At 36.4% G+C, this 17,314-nt stretch overlaps 1 protein-coding gene across 1 annotated transcript; it reads right to left on the bottom strand.

Annotated features, from left to right (window-relative positions):
* Nucleotides 1–1,796: 1,796 nt before the first annotated feature.
* Nucleotides 1,797–6,726, bottom strand: LOC114732631 (U-box domain-containing protein 13). The gene is made up of 4 exons (XM_028919950.1): nucleotides 6,219–6,726; nucleotides 4,203–4,319; nucleotides 3,665–4,120; nucleotides 1,797–3,259 (listed from the first exon to the last, which is right to left on the bottom strand). Exons 1-4 carry the CDS (start codon nucleotides 6,501–6,503, stop codon nucleotides 2,096–2,098), a joined length of 2,022 nt encoding a protein of 673 aa, XP_028775783.1. The 5' UTR covers nucleotides 6,504–6,726; the 3' UTR covers nucleotides 1,797–2,095.
* Nucleotides 6,727–17,314: the final 10,588 nt, after the last annotated feature.

The raw sequence follows: 17,314 nt of genomic DNA, 5'->3' as shown, positions 1-17,314 counted from the left end.
CGCGAGTCTAAGTTCTGACACTTGATTACCAATTTGTATTTTAAATTATCAAGCATGAATTTCGACATTATTTTCCGTTCTCCTTCTACATTTGACATTTAAAAATTTCAAAGACTTCAAATTCTCTATTATTCATTTAGGATGAGAACCAGAGACGCTGGGCAGACTCGACACAGCCGGGACACTTTTTTTTTCTTTTTGAAAAGTGTAGTTGAATAACGAGTTTATACTAAAAAGTAAAAACTTTACAAATATGCAACTAAACAATTTAATATCATCGACTACTTTTTAACCGCTGTAACATGTGGACTAGAGCACTTCAAAATGGAGGAATGGTGATTATAATACGAGTATTTAAATGTTGGGAATATGTCAGGAAACACATGTTTCAAAAGGCCGCCACAGTTGATGGCACACTGCAAGTAGTTGAACTGAGGTCCAATCACACAGAGAAAGTAAAGGAGGACCGAGCACACTGCAACGGATGGGTAGGTGGGCATGGCACCTACAATGGATCATGCATTCAAGAAAGCCCTTCCATTGAGGAGAACGGGTTTATTTTTTTATTTTTTAATTTTAAAAATAAATATTTTAATGAATATCAAATTTAAAATAGAAATAATTTGTTAACTGCTTGATTATCACTTTTTTTAAAAATAGTTAATTAAAATGTTGCTCATCGCTGCTGATGAGTGCTCAAAACCTATAAACCTCCTGTCGTTTTGTTTAATTAAAAATTTATATTTCACGAGCTGATGATCACAAATTCAAGATGAAACCACGAATTAAGTTGAAACAACAATTCTAGTTGGGAAATTTACTGTGCAACTCAGCAACGACTATCTTGTACCCCGCCGGGGGGGGGGGGGACGACGATCACCTCATCAACTAAAGTAGGAATTAAGGATTTGCTTCTTCAAGAGTGGCAAATTCGAATTGAACATATTTTTAGGGAAGGGAAGGGAATCGATGCGCAGATAAAATAGCCCCTCTCTGCTCACGCCAAACTGAGCAACACATGATTTGGATGACACCTCCGCGAGCTGTGCAAGAGATCCTAGAGGAGCACTCGGTTGGAATAGGAGTTTCCAGGAAGTGTTTCTAATTTCTAGTTGTTCGGCTTAGCCCGTCTTGTATCACCGAAAGGGGGAAAAAAAAAAGTTCAATCTACGTGGCTGGATTTGTGGGTATTATGACCATCGCTTGGCTGGCTATTTATGTTACGCCAAAAAAAAAGTTGCACTTTTTGTTCATTAATTAATTTCGATTGTATTCCTCCATTAAATTATGAAATGTTAAGTACTTTTCAATAAGAAGCACTACATTAAGTTATTCATTAGAAAAGAGTGCTCACCCGATAAAACAAAACATGTAAATTCTGTCATATTCCTCATTGCAGTTAATAACTACGTCGCGAAATACACTCCCTCAGTCTCCAGGTATGAGAAATAAATAATGAGTCTTTTCAATACGAGGGAAAAATTAGTTTGGTTGGTTAAATGCTTTAAATATGTCCTTTTTTTAATAAAAAAAAAGGATGCCCCGAGTAAAGTCATTAAGTGGAATCACACTTTAACCAATCCATGATACTTAAAATGAAAGGTAAAACAAGAAAGGCGCACTTTTTTTTTCTCGATTGTAACGTGTAACGTGTTCATTAATTAATTTCGATTGTATTCCTCCATTAATTACATCACTAAATTTCTCCAATTCTGTTAAATTTTGGGACAAAATACGAGTCCGACATCTCTCTATAAAAAATGATTGGGGGAATATATATCATGCTTCCGTAAAAGTAAACGAAACATCTCTTCATTAAAATTTGAGGATGATTGCGGTAATACACGTTACAATTATACATTTCCACGTAAGATGCATCCCGCCTTTTTCTTTCGGTTCTCTCCCCCATTTCAATGTCTTTGTATTATATCCCTGTATCCCCACACAAACAAATGAACAACTCAACGGAGTAGGCAGGTGATCTTCCACCCTTCCCCAAAAGAAGGCCTCTTTCCTTCCTTTTTTTTTTTTACCATCGAAGAAGGCCTCTCTCAATACTTAAAATAAAAGGAAAGAAACAAAGTGAACAAAGACGTCAACTATCAATGAGATTAGTACCAGAAGGGGGCTGTATATCCTGATTCTGAACTTGCACTTCAGTCTGTGTTTGAACTTCCTGCTGCTGCAGCTGCTGCTGCTGCTCAAGGAATCTGCTCATTCGCTCGAGCAATTGTGCAGCCTTTCTTTTACCCCTGTCTGTACCATTTTGAGCCAGATCCACCAATGGAGCCATCACCCCGAGATCTTGAGCTTGCGCTAGATATTGCTGATCGCCGGAACAAAGGTGTACCAAAACGGCAGCTGCGTTTTCTTTGTTTCTTGGGGATCCATTTCCAATGACTCCTACCAAAACTGGTACAGCCTCCGCAGCACCAATCGCAACCTTCCCTTCCGGATGACTAGCCAATATTGCCAATATGGCCAATGCTTCATCAACCATTCCCCCACCGGGTTCTGTCAGCAGTCGCATTAGTGTAGGAACCACACCTGCCCTCACTGCTTTTCCCTTGTTACCTTGGTATATGCACAAGTTGAAGAGTGCCGTTGCAGCATCTTTTTTACCCCTTTGGGTACCCTCGCTCAGCAGTGTCACTAGCGGTGGGATGGCTCCTGATGATCCGATAGTAACCTTATTTTCATCAACGACTGAGAGGCTGAAAAGCGTGGCTGCTGCATTTTCCCGAGCTTCCATGCTGCCCTTCCTGAGCACATGAACTATGCCAGGAACTGCCCCAGAAGATATGATACTTCCTTTGTTATTCTCACAAATGGAAAGATTTAAAAGAGCTGTTACGGCATGCTCTTGAGTTCGGGAGTCGGGTATAGAGAGAAGGTCTACAAGGAGCGGTATTGCACCAGCTTCAGCAATGGCCACACGGTTATCTGCATTGCGTTTTGCTAAAAGACGGATCTCACCTGCTGCCGTTCTCTGGTCTTCAGGATTACCAGAAGTAAGCTTTCGAAGAAGATTTTCAATCTTATTACGCTCAGCTGGTGAGCAGGCAGATGCTGACTTACTAGGCCGGGAACTGCTGGGTCGTTTTGGAGGTTCCATGCCATTGGCTTCGCACCATTGTGCTATGAGGCTTCGTAAGACATAATTGGGTGTGAGAACATAGCTAGTAAGTGTTTGCTGTGTTTTTGGACAGGTGCCATGCCCCGCTTCCAACCACTTCTCAATACAAGAACGCTCATAAGTCTGCAGTCAAAAGAACACAATATATTTCAGTGGAAACTTGACACACAAGCATGCTGATTCTGCAGTGGGGTTAAGAATCAACAAGTGTGAACTGGAAACATTTAGCAATACTTATATACATCAGTATCGCATCAGTGAAGGCCTTCAATATTTCAAATTCTTTGAAAGCTCGTGAGATTTATCAATATAAGAGCAGCCGCTCTCCTAATTGAGCAATACTAGAAAGGAATTAGATTCTTAAAGTTTTTGCATAACAGCATGATTCATTTTGCTGCAACTTTACATTCAAGTGGATTAAGTAAAGGTTCTGAACTTTTGATTGGATGCGAAGAAAATGAGGGTGGCTAAGTACACAGTACACACCATCTGAGCTTTCTGTCTGAGAGAGTCTCAGAATGCACGTACCTGTCCTGTCGAAACAATAACAGGATCCTTCATCAATTCTAGGGAAATTGGACATCGGAAATCATCAGGTATAATAGGGGCTTGATGACCCTTTTCACTCATCCCATGGCTGCTGCTGCAAGGAGAAAGACCTTTTCCACCTTCAGTATCATCCATGACTAGATTCTCTGTTTGTACATAATCCTTTATTTTTTTCAATAACATCGACATCTTCTCAATACTTGCCCCCGGATCCCCACCGCTTGCTGCCACCATCTCATGCAAAGCTAGTGACTCTTGTGTGAGATCAGATATTCCCATCAATTGCAATTTTTCAGCCAATCTCCTCAGAACAGCTGCATCTGTTGCTGCATCACTGCTCTTGTCATAAAGTGACAAGATATCCTCGTACAACTCATCATCAGGTGCATCAACCCTTCCTTTGGCTCTTCTAAATTGTGCCAGAACCAGCTCAACCTAGAAACACAACTTTTTTAAGTGAATGAAACAGAGATTTAAAAGAAGACAACATCAAACGCGTAAAACGGGGAAACATTACTTGCTCTTTAACTTCATCTGATATGTCAAGTTTATCATATGAAATTCCACTCAAGGCTTGTTCTAATTGAGCTGTCACCTCGTGGTATTGTTTCATAATTTGCTCCCTCTCCAAGACCTGTAACCAAAATAATAAAGGTCACAAGACTAAGAAGATGGTGGGGACATAACCCAGAGTCATTTTATTTCAGTGACAGGAGGTACTAGCTAGGAGCTTTAGTGAGCAATGCAACATCTAAAGTCATGCAACAGAAAGCGTTTTTTCAAAATTGTCTTCAACCATGCCATGCATATCACCACAACAACAAAAGACTTATCCCACTACAGAGAATAGGCTGCATGGATTGAATGATATTATCGAGCTTTATCAACAACCAACACTTAAAACATACCATCTATCAACAAATTCCATTTGACAACTTCATTGATTATCCTTCTCAGTCTCCCTCTATCTCTCTTCATAGGGCTAAAAACCATCCGTTCAACTTCTTTCACAAATGCCTCTATTGACCCTCTTTGCATATATCTAAACCATCATAAACAATTCTCTGCCATCTTCTCAATAGATGTCACACAAACTTTTCCTCATACACATTTATTATGAACCTTGTCTTTTCTGTACGACCATATATCTATCTTAACACTCACCTTTGCTATCCCAGCTTTTTGCTCTTGTTGTTCATTCAACATCCAACATTCACTACCTTCAACACTCAACATACACATTACTACTATTTAGAAATCAGGAATTAAAATGACATTATTTGGATTTCAAATAGTACAGATACAAGTTAACCTATTCGATTCATCTGGGACCTAAAATAGTTTGATTATTACAAGTAGAAGGCTATCATAATTAAAATTCTTAAGAAGTTCATGTATCTTGCTTCCTAAAGTCTTCCCCAGAATATAACTGATGAATGGAACATGATTCGGTTTTAATGTGCGAAAATGGGGATAGAATATGCTCCTAACTCGAAAGTAAAGGTTGAGAACCAGTGCTAGGCTGGTTTAATATTCAGGCGAAGTCAAAGCTTATGAAAACTAATAGCCACATATAACATTTCCTTACACCCTGATATTATAAAAATGAATTACTGTCAACCTCGCTGATCTGGAACTTTCCCATCCCGCTAGAATCATTGATTGAGAGATCATGAGACTGAAATCTTCAAAATACTTAGGACATAGTGAAAGATCGATACATTTCTTCCTCTTCAAGTTTTCAGCTTCTTTCCAGTCCAAAGGAAGACCCCATAAACTAAATAACATTGGAAGCGGCCTCCTTAACAAACGAAAACGAATATAGGATGCAGAACATGGCAGAACATTCCACATCGAATTGCAACTAATTTCTCGATGGGAGGACAAAAACTGAAATTTGAGGCCTTAGCTATAAACCGTATATAATAATATGATTGGAATTGGAAAAGGAAAATTCAAGAGCAGAAGATTTCTTATGGAAGGTCATATAAATCTGAAAATTGAAAGTTTGCGCCAATTCGTTCAGAAAATTAATTTGCATCCTTTCTACTGATAACCAGCAATAATTAACTGTCTATCATTGAACAATATCATAGTTAAAAAACACTGCTTTGGAAAAGCAAACCAATCCTAATCAATTCAGGGATAGAAAGCAAATCAATTTTCGGCTTCTGTGTTAGCATTATGGATCGCAACACAGGAACAACTGCACAAGAACATCGCTCCTCCCCCACATATGTGAACGAGCAAGAAACTACTTTTTGCTCAATTGACTGGGTTTCGGAATTTTACTGGACAGCCTAAAACAGAATCAGTTCATGGAAGCGTAAAAATTAACATGGCAAGTGAGCTCAAAGTTGCTTTCCCAATAGCTCTTATAAATAGCACCACCAAAAGATCAATATATCCAAAAATCATACCACTTGTGATTGTGATGAAATCGCATGAAACAACAATATACCAATCAAGGAATTAAAAAGGGGAAGAAAAAAACGCAAAGACCATTAAGACAAATCGAACAACACTCACACACCATATAAATCTTGCTGCCTTCGCTCCCGAATCTGAGAAGTTGCTTGGCCGATTCTAAAGCTCCCTTGAAGGAAATCAAAGCTTTCAAAGTCTCTTTGGGTGCCGCCTCTTTGCTGTCCCTAATCTCTTCGAACATTGGAATCAACAACTTCAACCTTCTTGCCAAATTGCAGTACTGCTTCTTGACGGTGCTCCTGTAGTCCGAGATCGCAGCTATCTCATTTATCGAGTCCATCGAGCGCTGCACTGTAGCTGCTTTGTCTTCCTCCATGGCAGTGTCCAGCATCAGATCTCACTATACGGAGAGCTTCAGCTTCACAAAACCAAGTAACCAGCGGCAATGAACAGATAACGCTTACTCTAAATCTCTGGACTTCCTGCTAAAATTCGCGGAAATCGGGATGGCTGGTCATACCCGTTGTCAATGAGAGGGGATTTTCAGAAAGAGCGTTTCAGAGGTGGGACGGGGAGAGAGAGAGAGACTGGAAAATAGCCAATTTGAGAAACACGCGCAAAGACTGGCCTTTTCCCTGCCGTGGCGCGGCTGACGCTGAGTGAGCTAACCAAGGTTGGGTTAGGGAGTAAACCGGAGTTAGCATACGATAAATATCATATGTATGATATAGCTGTGCCTGTGCTGGGCAGAACGCTGACTTGTGAGTTCTGAAATTGCGGTAAAGGCCCTTCGGCTCGGGTGTGGCGGCTTCGGCTAATGCGGCGGCGGGGGGGAGCGTCGGTTAATTCGGTTAAAAACGTTCGTAAAAGAACGGGAATTAATGCGTGTCGACACTGAGAGACTGACCAAGCAGCATTCCGCTGTGCGACTGTCAATTCTTTATCTTTTTATTACCACGGCTGCTGCCATCGAAATCACCCATTGCAGGGCCCTGCCTGTTGATGCCGGGAATCTCTGTGGGGTGCAAAGAAACAAAAAAAAAAAAAAAAACAGCTGAGTTTAGGAGCGTTTGGATAACGCAGAAGTACTTTTTAGAAATTCTCCTATTTTTTTATAAATTAAAATAAATTTTTTAACATATTTACTTCGTATATTGTTAAAATATTTTTAAAATTATAATTTTATTCTTATCCAAACATCCCCTTAATTATTATAGAGAAAAAAGTAATTTCTGATTTGATATTTTATAAATCTAGTTAAATGACTAAAATGTTCTTATATCAAAAAATTTATTAACAAGTTTTAAACTAGCAATAACAAGTGTTGAATAGCAATGACAAGAAATGTATTAATAATAAGAAGTTATTTATTAACAAGTGTGAATTGTCAATAATAAGTATTGAACAATCAATGACAAAAAATATACTGACAATAACAAATTTAATACTGCTTTCAGTCCTATTTATAATATCTCGTTTGTAATTTATAAATAATATTTTATAAAAAGGACATGAGGTAGTAGCTTTTCTTCAAATTTGGTATAAGTACATTTTAGTTATTTAACTATATTTATAAAATATCAAATCGGATATCACTTTTTTTTTTTATCATTTTCAACTCGTAGGTGCCTAAATTGAAAAGTGATAATTTTAGAGTTTTTTTTCCTAAAATTTTTCCTGAGTTTTGTTCTTGAAAAACGATAAATAAACGAGGTAAATAGGTAATTATTTAACACACATATAGAGTAGTAATTTACTTGGCTAATGCTGCAGTGCTTCCGTTTTGCTGTATTGTTCATTTTTCCTCATGTAATCAAGGCTTCCGTTGATATTAGCGGTGCTGAAAAGGTGTTGAGCTTGTGATATTAATGTTAAATTCAGGTCCTTAATTAGAATTTGGACACGTTAGATGACTAGAAATTGATAGTGTGGATATTTTCATTGTGATGGGCAACATTATTTTAAAAGTATATGTGACGGAAATATTACGCTATGGTGACATCATATCATTCATATAATTAATATCAACATATAGTAATTGAGCACATGATTAAAAATAAGAGGGGGGTAGGGGGATGACAAGAGAGAGAGGCTTGGGCGAGATGCGAAGAGTGGACAGGGTAATGATGAAAATGTGGACGGTGAGTGGGAGTTAAGTTGAGGGGGTTACATGTCGCAAGTGGAAAGCAGAGAAGGAGGGGGAGGTAAATTTGTTAACAAGAAGGGATTGTGATATATTATTTCTGATATTTAATATAAGAATTTGTTTGATTTTTATTTTAGTTTTAAATATAAGATTCTAATTTTTATCTATTTGTAGGTGCGTTGCTAGTCATTTTATCAAGAGATGGCATTGGTCGTCACTTTCGTTAATACTTCGATGTGCAGTTTTGAAATCGAAGGTAAATGAAATATACCCCAGACACAGGCCATCATTCACTCCAAGCATCTGAGTGGAGCACTTTCTTAAAAACAGAAAAAAAAAAAAATCAGCTTCAGGAGGAATCTTATCTTTTAAAATAGTTTCGTGCTGATTTGTCGTTGTTTAATTAAATAATGAGGTATATGTGAGGCGCGCGCAGGTCTTGGGTCGCTTGACTAAGGACTTGGATCAATATGAGGGCTTTAATTTAATTAATTGGCAATTTTATTTATTTATTGTGAATCAGTTATCAGTGACGGTGAATGGGCAATTGATTTTGACAACCAGCACATTCGGCTCTCTAGCGTTGCGACAAATTCTACCCAAGCCGCCATTGTATGTTCAGCATCGCCACCGCTCAGTAGAAAGCTTTTCATGATTTATTTTCTTCTACTCTCTTGCATGGTTTCGTCTTTTGATTTTCTGATAGGGTTGAGTGATGAGATGATGCATGCGGGGAGGTACGTTTGTCCTTTTACTGCTATAATTTTTTAGCCTGAAATTAAAAGATAAAATATTTTCACAAAATAACTCTGACCCAGATAACCAAATCATCGCCCCCGCTCTCACACGAGACCTTTGCTTTGCAATTCAGTTTTGGCTTATGAGACCTGCATACGTGGAACAAAACGGGCTCTCGTGAGCTGAATAAAAAACTTGTGAAATACATGTTCCCTGTCTATTGTTAATGCTAACTGATTCATGCTTATCAAATTACTACTTCCGATCCTAATTATAACAGCTAGTTAACTAATTTGAGAAGATTAAGAAAAGAAGTTAAATTAGTTATTTTTAATACACAAGTGTTGTCTTTCTCAAAATATCCTTATTAATCAAGTATATTGACTAGAACTACTATTATTAGAAGGACTACCTTCAGAAAAAATACATAAATATGAGAGACAAAGCGGATTGAAATTTTATATTTAGAACCAAAATAAAAATCAAATAAGGTCTTATATTAAAGACCAGAGGTAGTATTAAATAGTCATTTGACTAATTTCAGTATATTAAAAAAATTAATTAAGTTAGTTCTTTATAATAAATAGGTGTTTTCTTTCCTAAAATATTTTTATTGATAATGTGTATTAGTTAGAATATTTAACATGTACAACTACTATAAAGACTATTTTAAAAAAATATAAACAAATATGAGAGTTTAGATCTTATATTTAGAATCAAATTAAAAGTGAAACTAACTATTATTATTAGAAAGTTAAAAACAAATTGTCTAGTAGCATTATTGTAAAATAAACAAATTGTCGGGATTCGTTTGCAATTTTTTTTTTTTTTTAAAAAGTGAGCAAGACCGTACGCCAAGCGAAGCTCGGGGAAGAGTTCAAAGAAGTGCAATTGAGGGCAAGCAAATGCTTCCACGTGTCAATCAATGGTTGGGTTCAGACGCGTAATTGCCGAACGGGAGAAGGTGTGTGGGGCCATTCTAGGCGTATCCCTTGTGTCCTGAAAACTGAAAAGTCAAACGGAATGGCTAGACCTTTTCATGATTTTGTGGAATCCTCACCGCACGTAATCATGTTAGGCGTTTCACCACCGTCAGATAGAGACCAGCCTGGCCTACGCGCCAGCGGATCCGATATGAATGTGACATGGTGGCCCCGCCTGCCCGGAGGCGGTTAAGCGATGGCCTGCCAGAAATGGTCTGCGCAAGCTGATTCTCTTCGGCTCACCTCCACTCGGCTTTAGGGCTTAAAGCGAGTTAAGTTCAAAGTTGCCCGGACATAACTTATAAAATATTCTCAGATACAAAGATGCTTTTTCCCCCCTATGTTCTGAATTCCTGTTGGGGTCATAATCAGTCTTGCTTTATACTAGTATTGTTTTGTTCAAAGAACTCTAAATCTTCAGGCCAAAAAACACTCTAAATCTAAATAATCGTTTGCTCCTAAATATAAGACACATTTTATAATGTAATTTACACTATAAAATAGATTTTATATTTAGAATCAGAGTAGTGTTAAATTTGCGTTGTCATTACTGAATAGACTTGTTTCCCAAATCACTTCAGCACGGGTCACCTTTGATTATCTTTCAAACCAATTTTTATATTTGGTAAAATTACAATACACGGTTAGATTTTATACTATATGTAATTCTTAATATGAAATCTAGACTAATTTGAGGATATTAAAAAAATTATTAAATTATTTAATTGTAACATATGTTATATCATCTCATTAAAATACTTATGTGTAGTATTAGATTGTATATCAATTTATAAGTGAGACAATTAATTTGGAAAAAAAAATATAAATACTACCTCCGGTTCTAATTATAAAACCCTATAGATAATAAATATAAATACTATCTTCGGTTCTAATTATAAGAGTTTTTTTATAGTCTACAAATAAGGTCCTGTAATTAGAGTCGGAGGCAGTACTTTAAAGTAATTTAGTAATTTTCTTAATATCTTCAAATTAACTAATTGGGTGTTATATTAAGAAAAATAGTTTTTTTTTTTAGTCTGACAATTATATCTAAATTTTTTCGTGTCCAGATTCAAATCATTTCATGTTGAATGGCTGAGTTGATAATTTTTTGTATTACCGCCTGGTAGGTATTAATTGATTCGAATTAGGTCGAGTCGATTCATGCATGTGTGGAACTTTTTGTTGTCTTGTCAAGTTTCTCTATGCACAAGACTTTAATTCGAAAACGTGGGAAATGGAAACACAGGATGTGACCATAAAATATTCTTATTAATTAATTCCAGAGGCTTGAAATCTCTAGCACGGTAAACCATTGTAAAGATTCAACATGACGAGTACCTTTTTTTTTTTTCCGTGAGAATTTTGATTGGTTGAACCATAAGTCGATAGACAAGTACCAGCGGAAATTAGGTTTAATAGTATGAGATTAATTCAACAAAACGTGTATGTAAGTTATAACTATTATTTGATTACACACTTAACATGTACAACTATTATTGGAAAAAATAGATAAGTATGAGAGATAAAATTGAAATCTTATATTTATAATCAAATTAAATATTAAACTAATTCTTATATTAAAGACATCAGGTAACAATTAATTTTTTAAAAAACTAATTGAATTGACTTGAATGCCTCAAGTGACATTTATTATAATTATAACTAATTTATCTGGCTTTTTTAATCTACATAAATTAATTAAGTACTTATCTGGTCTACTACGAGATAGATCTTATATTTATTAGTAGGGGAGTAACTATTATACTTAAAAGCAAATGAAAATTGAATTATTATTAATAAAATCCTTGTATTAATAGTAATAAATCCCGAACTTGCATCATGGGACAAGTGCCCGGGACACATATGAACATATATACGTAGTCATGTGATGTTCATCAGTAGTCCTCCAATCTTTGTTTAGGAGGCTAGAGATGGATGAGTTGGCCAAATGGGATTTCTAATGCCCCCTACTGACTCGTTTTGTTTCGGTGCGTCTTGTCCATGATCACTGATCATTTGAAGAAGAAGGACACACGCTCACAGATCTGCATCGCACGGGGGAGGCTGGGGTGATAAGAATAACGGGAAAAATGGGGAGAGGGGACCCGCATGGTAGGAAGCGGCAAAATCTGCAGCACACGGCGGAGGGTGGAGGCAATGATGGGGGACGTCCCCCGTCCCAAGCCACAGCCCCGGGGGCCCGAGGCGATCTTCACTGTGAGCGAATCGAAGCCGTTCATCTAGGATCTCGAGGCCACATCCACGTGGGGCCCCGCCGCTGGAACTCACCAGGGAGGCGGCGCAGGTGCATGTGATCTTCCTCTATATTATAAGGACAGCTCATGTCCCCCACTAACCACGCTTTCGGGCTTCCCATAAACGAAACTGACTGAAAATGAGTTGCCTCGCTCCGCAGTTCAGTCTCTTCTTCTTCTGGTCTTGTATTTAGGAACATAGTACCATAGTAGTAATTGAGGCGTGTCGCTGGTCCCAAAAAAAAAACAACTGAGGCGTGTCAGAAGAGAACAGGGGCAGAATCACGGAACATATCTGAAGAAGCTCAACTGTGATTTACTCCCTCTCGTTACTCTGTCGAGGAGGATGATAAAATGAAGAAAAGACGAAAGAGATGGAGGAAAAAATATCTCCGACAAGATGAAATGTCTTATTCTGCTGGATAATAATTTGAACGGGAATATCGGTAAAACAATGGATATTTTTAGTACTCCTGTCTGGTGGAATTTTGTGGATGATCAAATGGGAAAGGAACTGGAAGAGGCCAGCGTCTTTAGATTTAGATGGTGCGTGCGAACCAATTTTAATACTCATCATAATCATAATCACGGGTATCATAATACTTATCAAATCTTAACTATTAAAATTTAATATAGACGGCTGAGATTTAAAATTTAAAATTTTTTATTTCTTAAAAAATATTTTCTTGAATAGATACATAATCTAAAATAAATATAATCTTTTAACTATAAATTTTTTAAAAATACTTTTTATTTAAAAATTACTAGTTGAAAATTTTAAATATATACCATTAAGATCATATATGAATGGTTTAGATTTCAACGTAGTGATGAGCACTATGTTGCTCATCATAATGATGAGCCTTGGAACTGGTTACATAACACATCAAGGTGACGCGGATGAGTGTCCAACCAGTTATAAGCACCATAAGCTCATCTCATTTGCATAGTTTGGATTTAAAATATTCAATTAATTATTTTTTAATAAAAATTATTTTTTGAAAAAATAATAGTTAAAAGATTGTATCTATTTTAGATTCTATATATATTAAAACAATTATTTTGAACAAATAAAAATAAAAAATAAAATCTAAATTATTTAAATGAGATATGAATAATCAATGTCTGATAAATTTAAGATGTTTATTAAAATGATAAGTATTGAAACCAGTTCCGAAAGAGTACGTGCCCCGACCCAATCATGCGTCCTTGCCTTTTGGTTTTCCGAGTTCCCGTCATGCTGTTTTGTTGTGGCGGTAGGACGAGAATTGTGTGACCTAGCCCATGGGCTGTACTGGGCTTTACAGTGCAGGCCTCCACATATATTAAGACTTTTGGAGCCTTGCTATGAACGTGAGTGATCGGGTGTAATTCAGAACTCTTTACGAGGGCCTTTCAAGCAACAGAATCCTGCTGACAGCAAAGAAATGGAACCCTGGAATTTGGGCCTGCCAAGTGAACAACCTAGGCCTGCTGGGCTTTCTTTGCACTGCGGAACTGGGAATGGTTTGGCAACACTGATCAGGCCTTAACACCCTGTGCTGCATTCTTGTCAGAGGAAAGATGGGCCGCTGCACCGAGCACATCTGAAACAAAAGAATTTTGTGATGTCTGTCATATGTGATTTGCGGGTGCGAGATGAGAGTCTAAGGTCTAAATTTTATACTACCTCCGTCCTTAAATAAGATTTTATTTGATTTTTATTTTGATCCTAAATATAAACCCCAACCCACTTTGTCTCTCATATTTATGTATTTTTTTTCAAGACAGTCTTTCTAATAATTGTAGTTCTAGCCACTATAGTTGATTAGTAAGGATATTTTAGAAAAGACAACATCTGTTTATTACAAATAACTAACTTAACTTTTTTCCTTAATCTCCTCGAATTAGTCAACTAGGTCTTATAATTAGGACCGGAAGTATTATCACTGAGGGCTTCTTTTGTTTTCTCTGTTTTATCCAACAATCGTGATGTGATTAAAAAACAGAAAACAATTCTTATGCAAGTTTTATATGATTATTATAATTTCTTTTTTAAGTAACCATTTTGTCAATATCTATTTACAGCTCCAAAACTTCTATAAACAATAATATTATGGATGCATGAGTTATGACAAAAAAAATCTACTTACATATCAAACAGGCATGCATTTTTTATATCAGACTTTTTTTGGCCAAAAAAAAATCAGACGTGAAGCTCAGCATTAAGAAGCGTCACTGAGAGTTTTTTTTTTTTTCAAGTAATGCTGTCATGAATATGTGCTACGGATGTAGATAAAAATGAAGGGGAGATAACATTTTGTAATGTCGGCGATAGGGATGGGAGCATTTTATGGATGAGCTGGGCAATTCATAATTAATTGTGCCGACGTAATAAAAAACAAAACCACCTGATGATGCTTCATTGGAGGAGAGTGTGATATTAAAATAGGCGTGAAAACGACGGCAGGCAAGCAATGAACGACATGTATGCCCGCTTCCTCTGAATTAGTCCAAGCCGAAGGCGGCTCTGGCTCAGGCTCAGGCTCAGGCTCTGCCACCAGTAACTAAAAGGCATCATAGGAGGCATTTATATGAAACGACATGCTTTTAGGGGGAGACCGTGGTTGGTGAGGGGAGGGAAGGGTTGGATAACTTGTCAGCGTTTACTTTTTCCACAAAGGGAGGAATATGAATAGGGGGGGGGAACATTGTAATTTCTTGAAGCAATGGCTTTCTCTGCATAGAAGAAAACACTCAACGAATAAAGTTGGGAGCTCTCTCATGACGACTTTCCCTCTAATTATTAATTAGTGGTTATTATTATATATAATGATATGAACCACGATTACAAATGAGTGAGATTTCATTATCTTCTTTACGCTTCAAACTGTGTGTGATTTCTATAACAAGCATTCATAGGAGGGTCAGGGGCATGCTAATTTGGCAGGCGAAAGGGTGGATGGAATGAGGTCAACATATGTACAAAAAGATACAACTCATCATGCATCATGCATAATTTTTTATATGAATTCATGAGCACAAAAGCAAAATCACAGTAGTATTAATTATGTGAAGCCCCCCCTCTAATCTCACTACACCAACCCACCTGATCCAATCAGTTTGTTCAAGTTTAAACAGCCAACTAAATTATGATGTACACGTGTATGTATATGGTTGGATATATAGGTTTAGGTTACAAACTTATGGAGGCGTAAATGTTACGAATTTGTCATTGAAAATCCGAACATTCTCGTTTAAAATTTGTCACCACTTGTCTTCCTACCCATTTAACTGTAAAAATTGGCAGGTCCAAACAAATCATGGCGGCTTAGTAGGGACCGAGTCGTGCGAAAAATGCCGTCCCTGGTTTATTTGCTGCACCAAACAAAAAAATCAACTTTTTTTTTTATGCCTCTAGAAACAATACGTTTGCGAACATGGGAGAAACACGTGTTATAAGAGATGGAAGCATAATTACATGCGCGCGGCCAAAAACACAAATAATTTATGATAAAATTTCGAAATTTTGGACGATTGAGCTGCCGGAAAAGGGACAGAACATAAAGCAAAGCAAATTTGCATCCCAAAAGAGACGTTCAAATGAGACTTCACGTCCTCACGTTCTAATTACACAGTCGAGTTAACTCACTTTATATTTTCCAGTAAGTGCTTAAATCTAGGTAGGATATACAAAATTAATTGAAATAAAACAGTAATGATATTAATTGCATTGAATTATTACATCGCCAATGGAGCTTGAAAAGATTGGTAGTTTGACCGGAATATTAATTGCGTTGATCTGAATGTAATATCGGAAGTATATAAAAATAACAAAACAAGAGCCAATGGGCTCCATTCATTTTTAAATTATTGGGGGACGCGCAGGGCTACTTTGAAATACGAACTATAGGGGGATTTCAACCTTTTTGACCGCAAGTAGGATTATTTTAAACATTTATAATTATTTTACAAGGTTATTTTAAATACTTTTTCGTAGATAAATTACCACTATGATGTAAACAAGTTTTCTTATCGTGAAATTTTTTATTTTTAAAGTTTATTTTAATCAATCAAATATGATATCAAAATAATCCAGGGTACTTGATTATATATCTTATCTTTTAAAACTAGATATATTTTCTATCATAAATAAATTTAACTGAACTGATTGAATGAATTATTTTGCACTTTCTCCTCCTCCGCTCTTTTTACGTCTTCCCCGTTTTCCCCCCTCTCTCTCTCTCTCGCATCCGTTTTCCCTTCCGTTTTTAACCCCCAAGGTCCTCTATAATACAATTATTGCCCTATTCACCGTACATAGTATTTGATTATTTAACTTGGACTTTTCAATTAATTACGCGAATGAGACGTGATTTGGCGTGTAGATTTGTTTTTCTACGAGAAAGTGATAAGTGACACGCAATTTTCTCGTCTCACCACGTAAACCATACACATAATAAAATATCTTATTCAACTGCATTACCATTGTTATTTTCTCTTCAGGTCACGCATCATTTTATTAACACACCTACATCTTCGCATCTCACGCATGTGTCCGTTATAATTTAATTTCTTCTCCCAACTTTATAAATAAAGTTGATGCTATTTTGTTTGGGAATCTCTGATGTTTGCAGTGCGTCTACGTGTGACTTTATTTATTTGATGACTAGATTATCAATATTTGTCGAAATCTCATAACTTAACTAACACTAAATAGTTTTCAGGACTTTTTTAAACACGCATTCATAAATTTAAGTTCTCAAAAAAGAGTATAATAAGTGTGGTAGTTATGATTAAAAAAATTAACTTAATAACTTATCAATATTTAATTTTGCTTGTTATGAATTTAATAATTTAAATTTGTAGTACTAACTTAATGAGCGTTTCGAATAGCTTTGTAAAAATAATCTTACAAAAAAGTATATAAAAAGAACCCTGTCTTATCTATTTATTTGCGTGAAAATATTTTTTTTAATTTCTTTTGGTTTCCCAAAACCTCCTTTAGACATAAATAATCCCAGGTCTTACCACACCATGATATATTTGTTAATTTCTAAATTACATACTCTTCCGGTTCTTAATATAAGACCCATTT

Source organism: Neltuma alba, unplaced genomic scaffold (genome assembly GCF_004799145.2).
Source record: "Neltuma alba isolate B1F8T4 unplaced genomic scaffold, ASM479914v2 tig00012920_pilon, whole genome shotgun sequence".
Taxonomy (NCBI): Eukaryota; Viridiplantae; Streptophyta; class Magnoliopsida; order Fabales; family Fabaceae; genus Neltuma; species Neltuma alba.
The sequence above is the reverse complement of the archived record's forward strand: the minus strand, read 5'-3'. Positions and strand labels throughout refer to the sequence as shown.

Coding starts and splice junctions, on each gene's coding strand:
- LOC114732631 (XM_028919950.1), bottom strand. CDS start 6,503: ATGCTGGACACTGCCATGGAGGAAGACAAAGCAGCTACAGTGCAGCGC. Junction 4,121..4,202: donor CAGATGAAGTTAAAGAGCAA/GTAATGTTTCCC, acceptor TTGTGTTTCTAG/GTTGAGCTGGTTCTGGCACA. Junction 3,260..3,664: donor TTATTGTTTCGACAGGACAG/GTACGTGCATTC, acceptor TTTTGACTGCAG/ACTTATGAGCGTTCTTGTAT.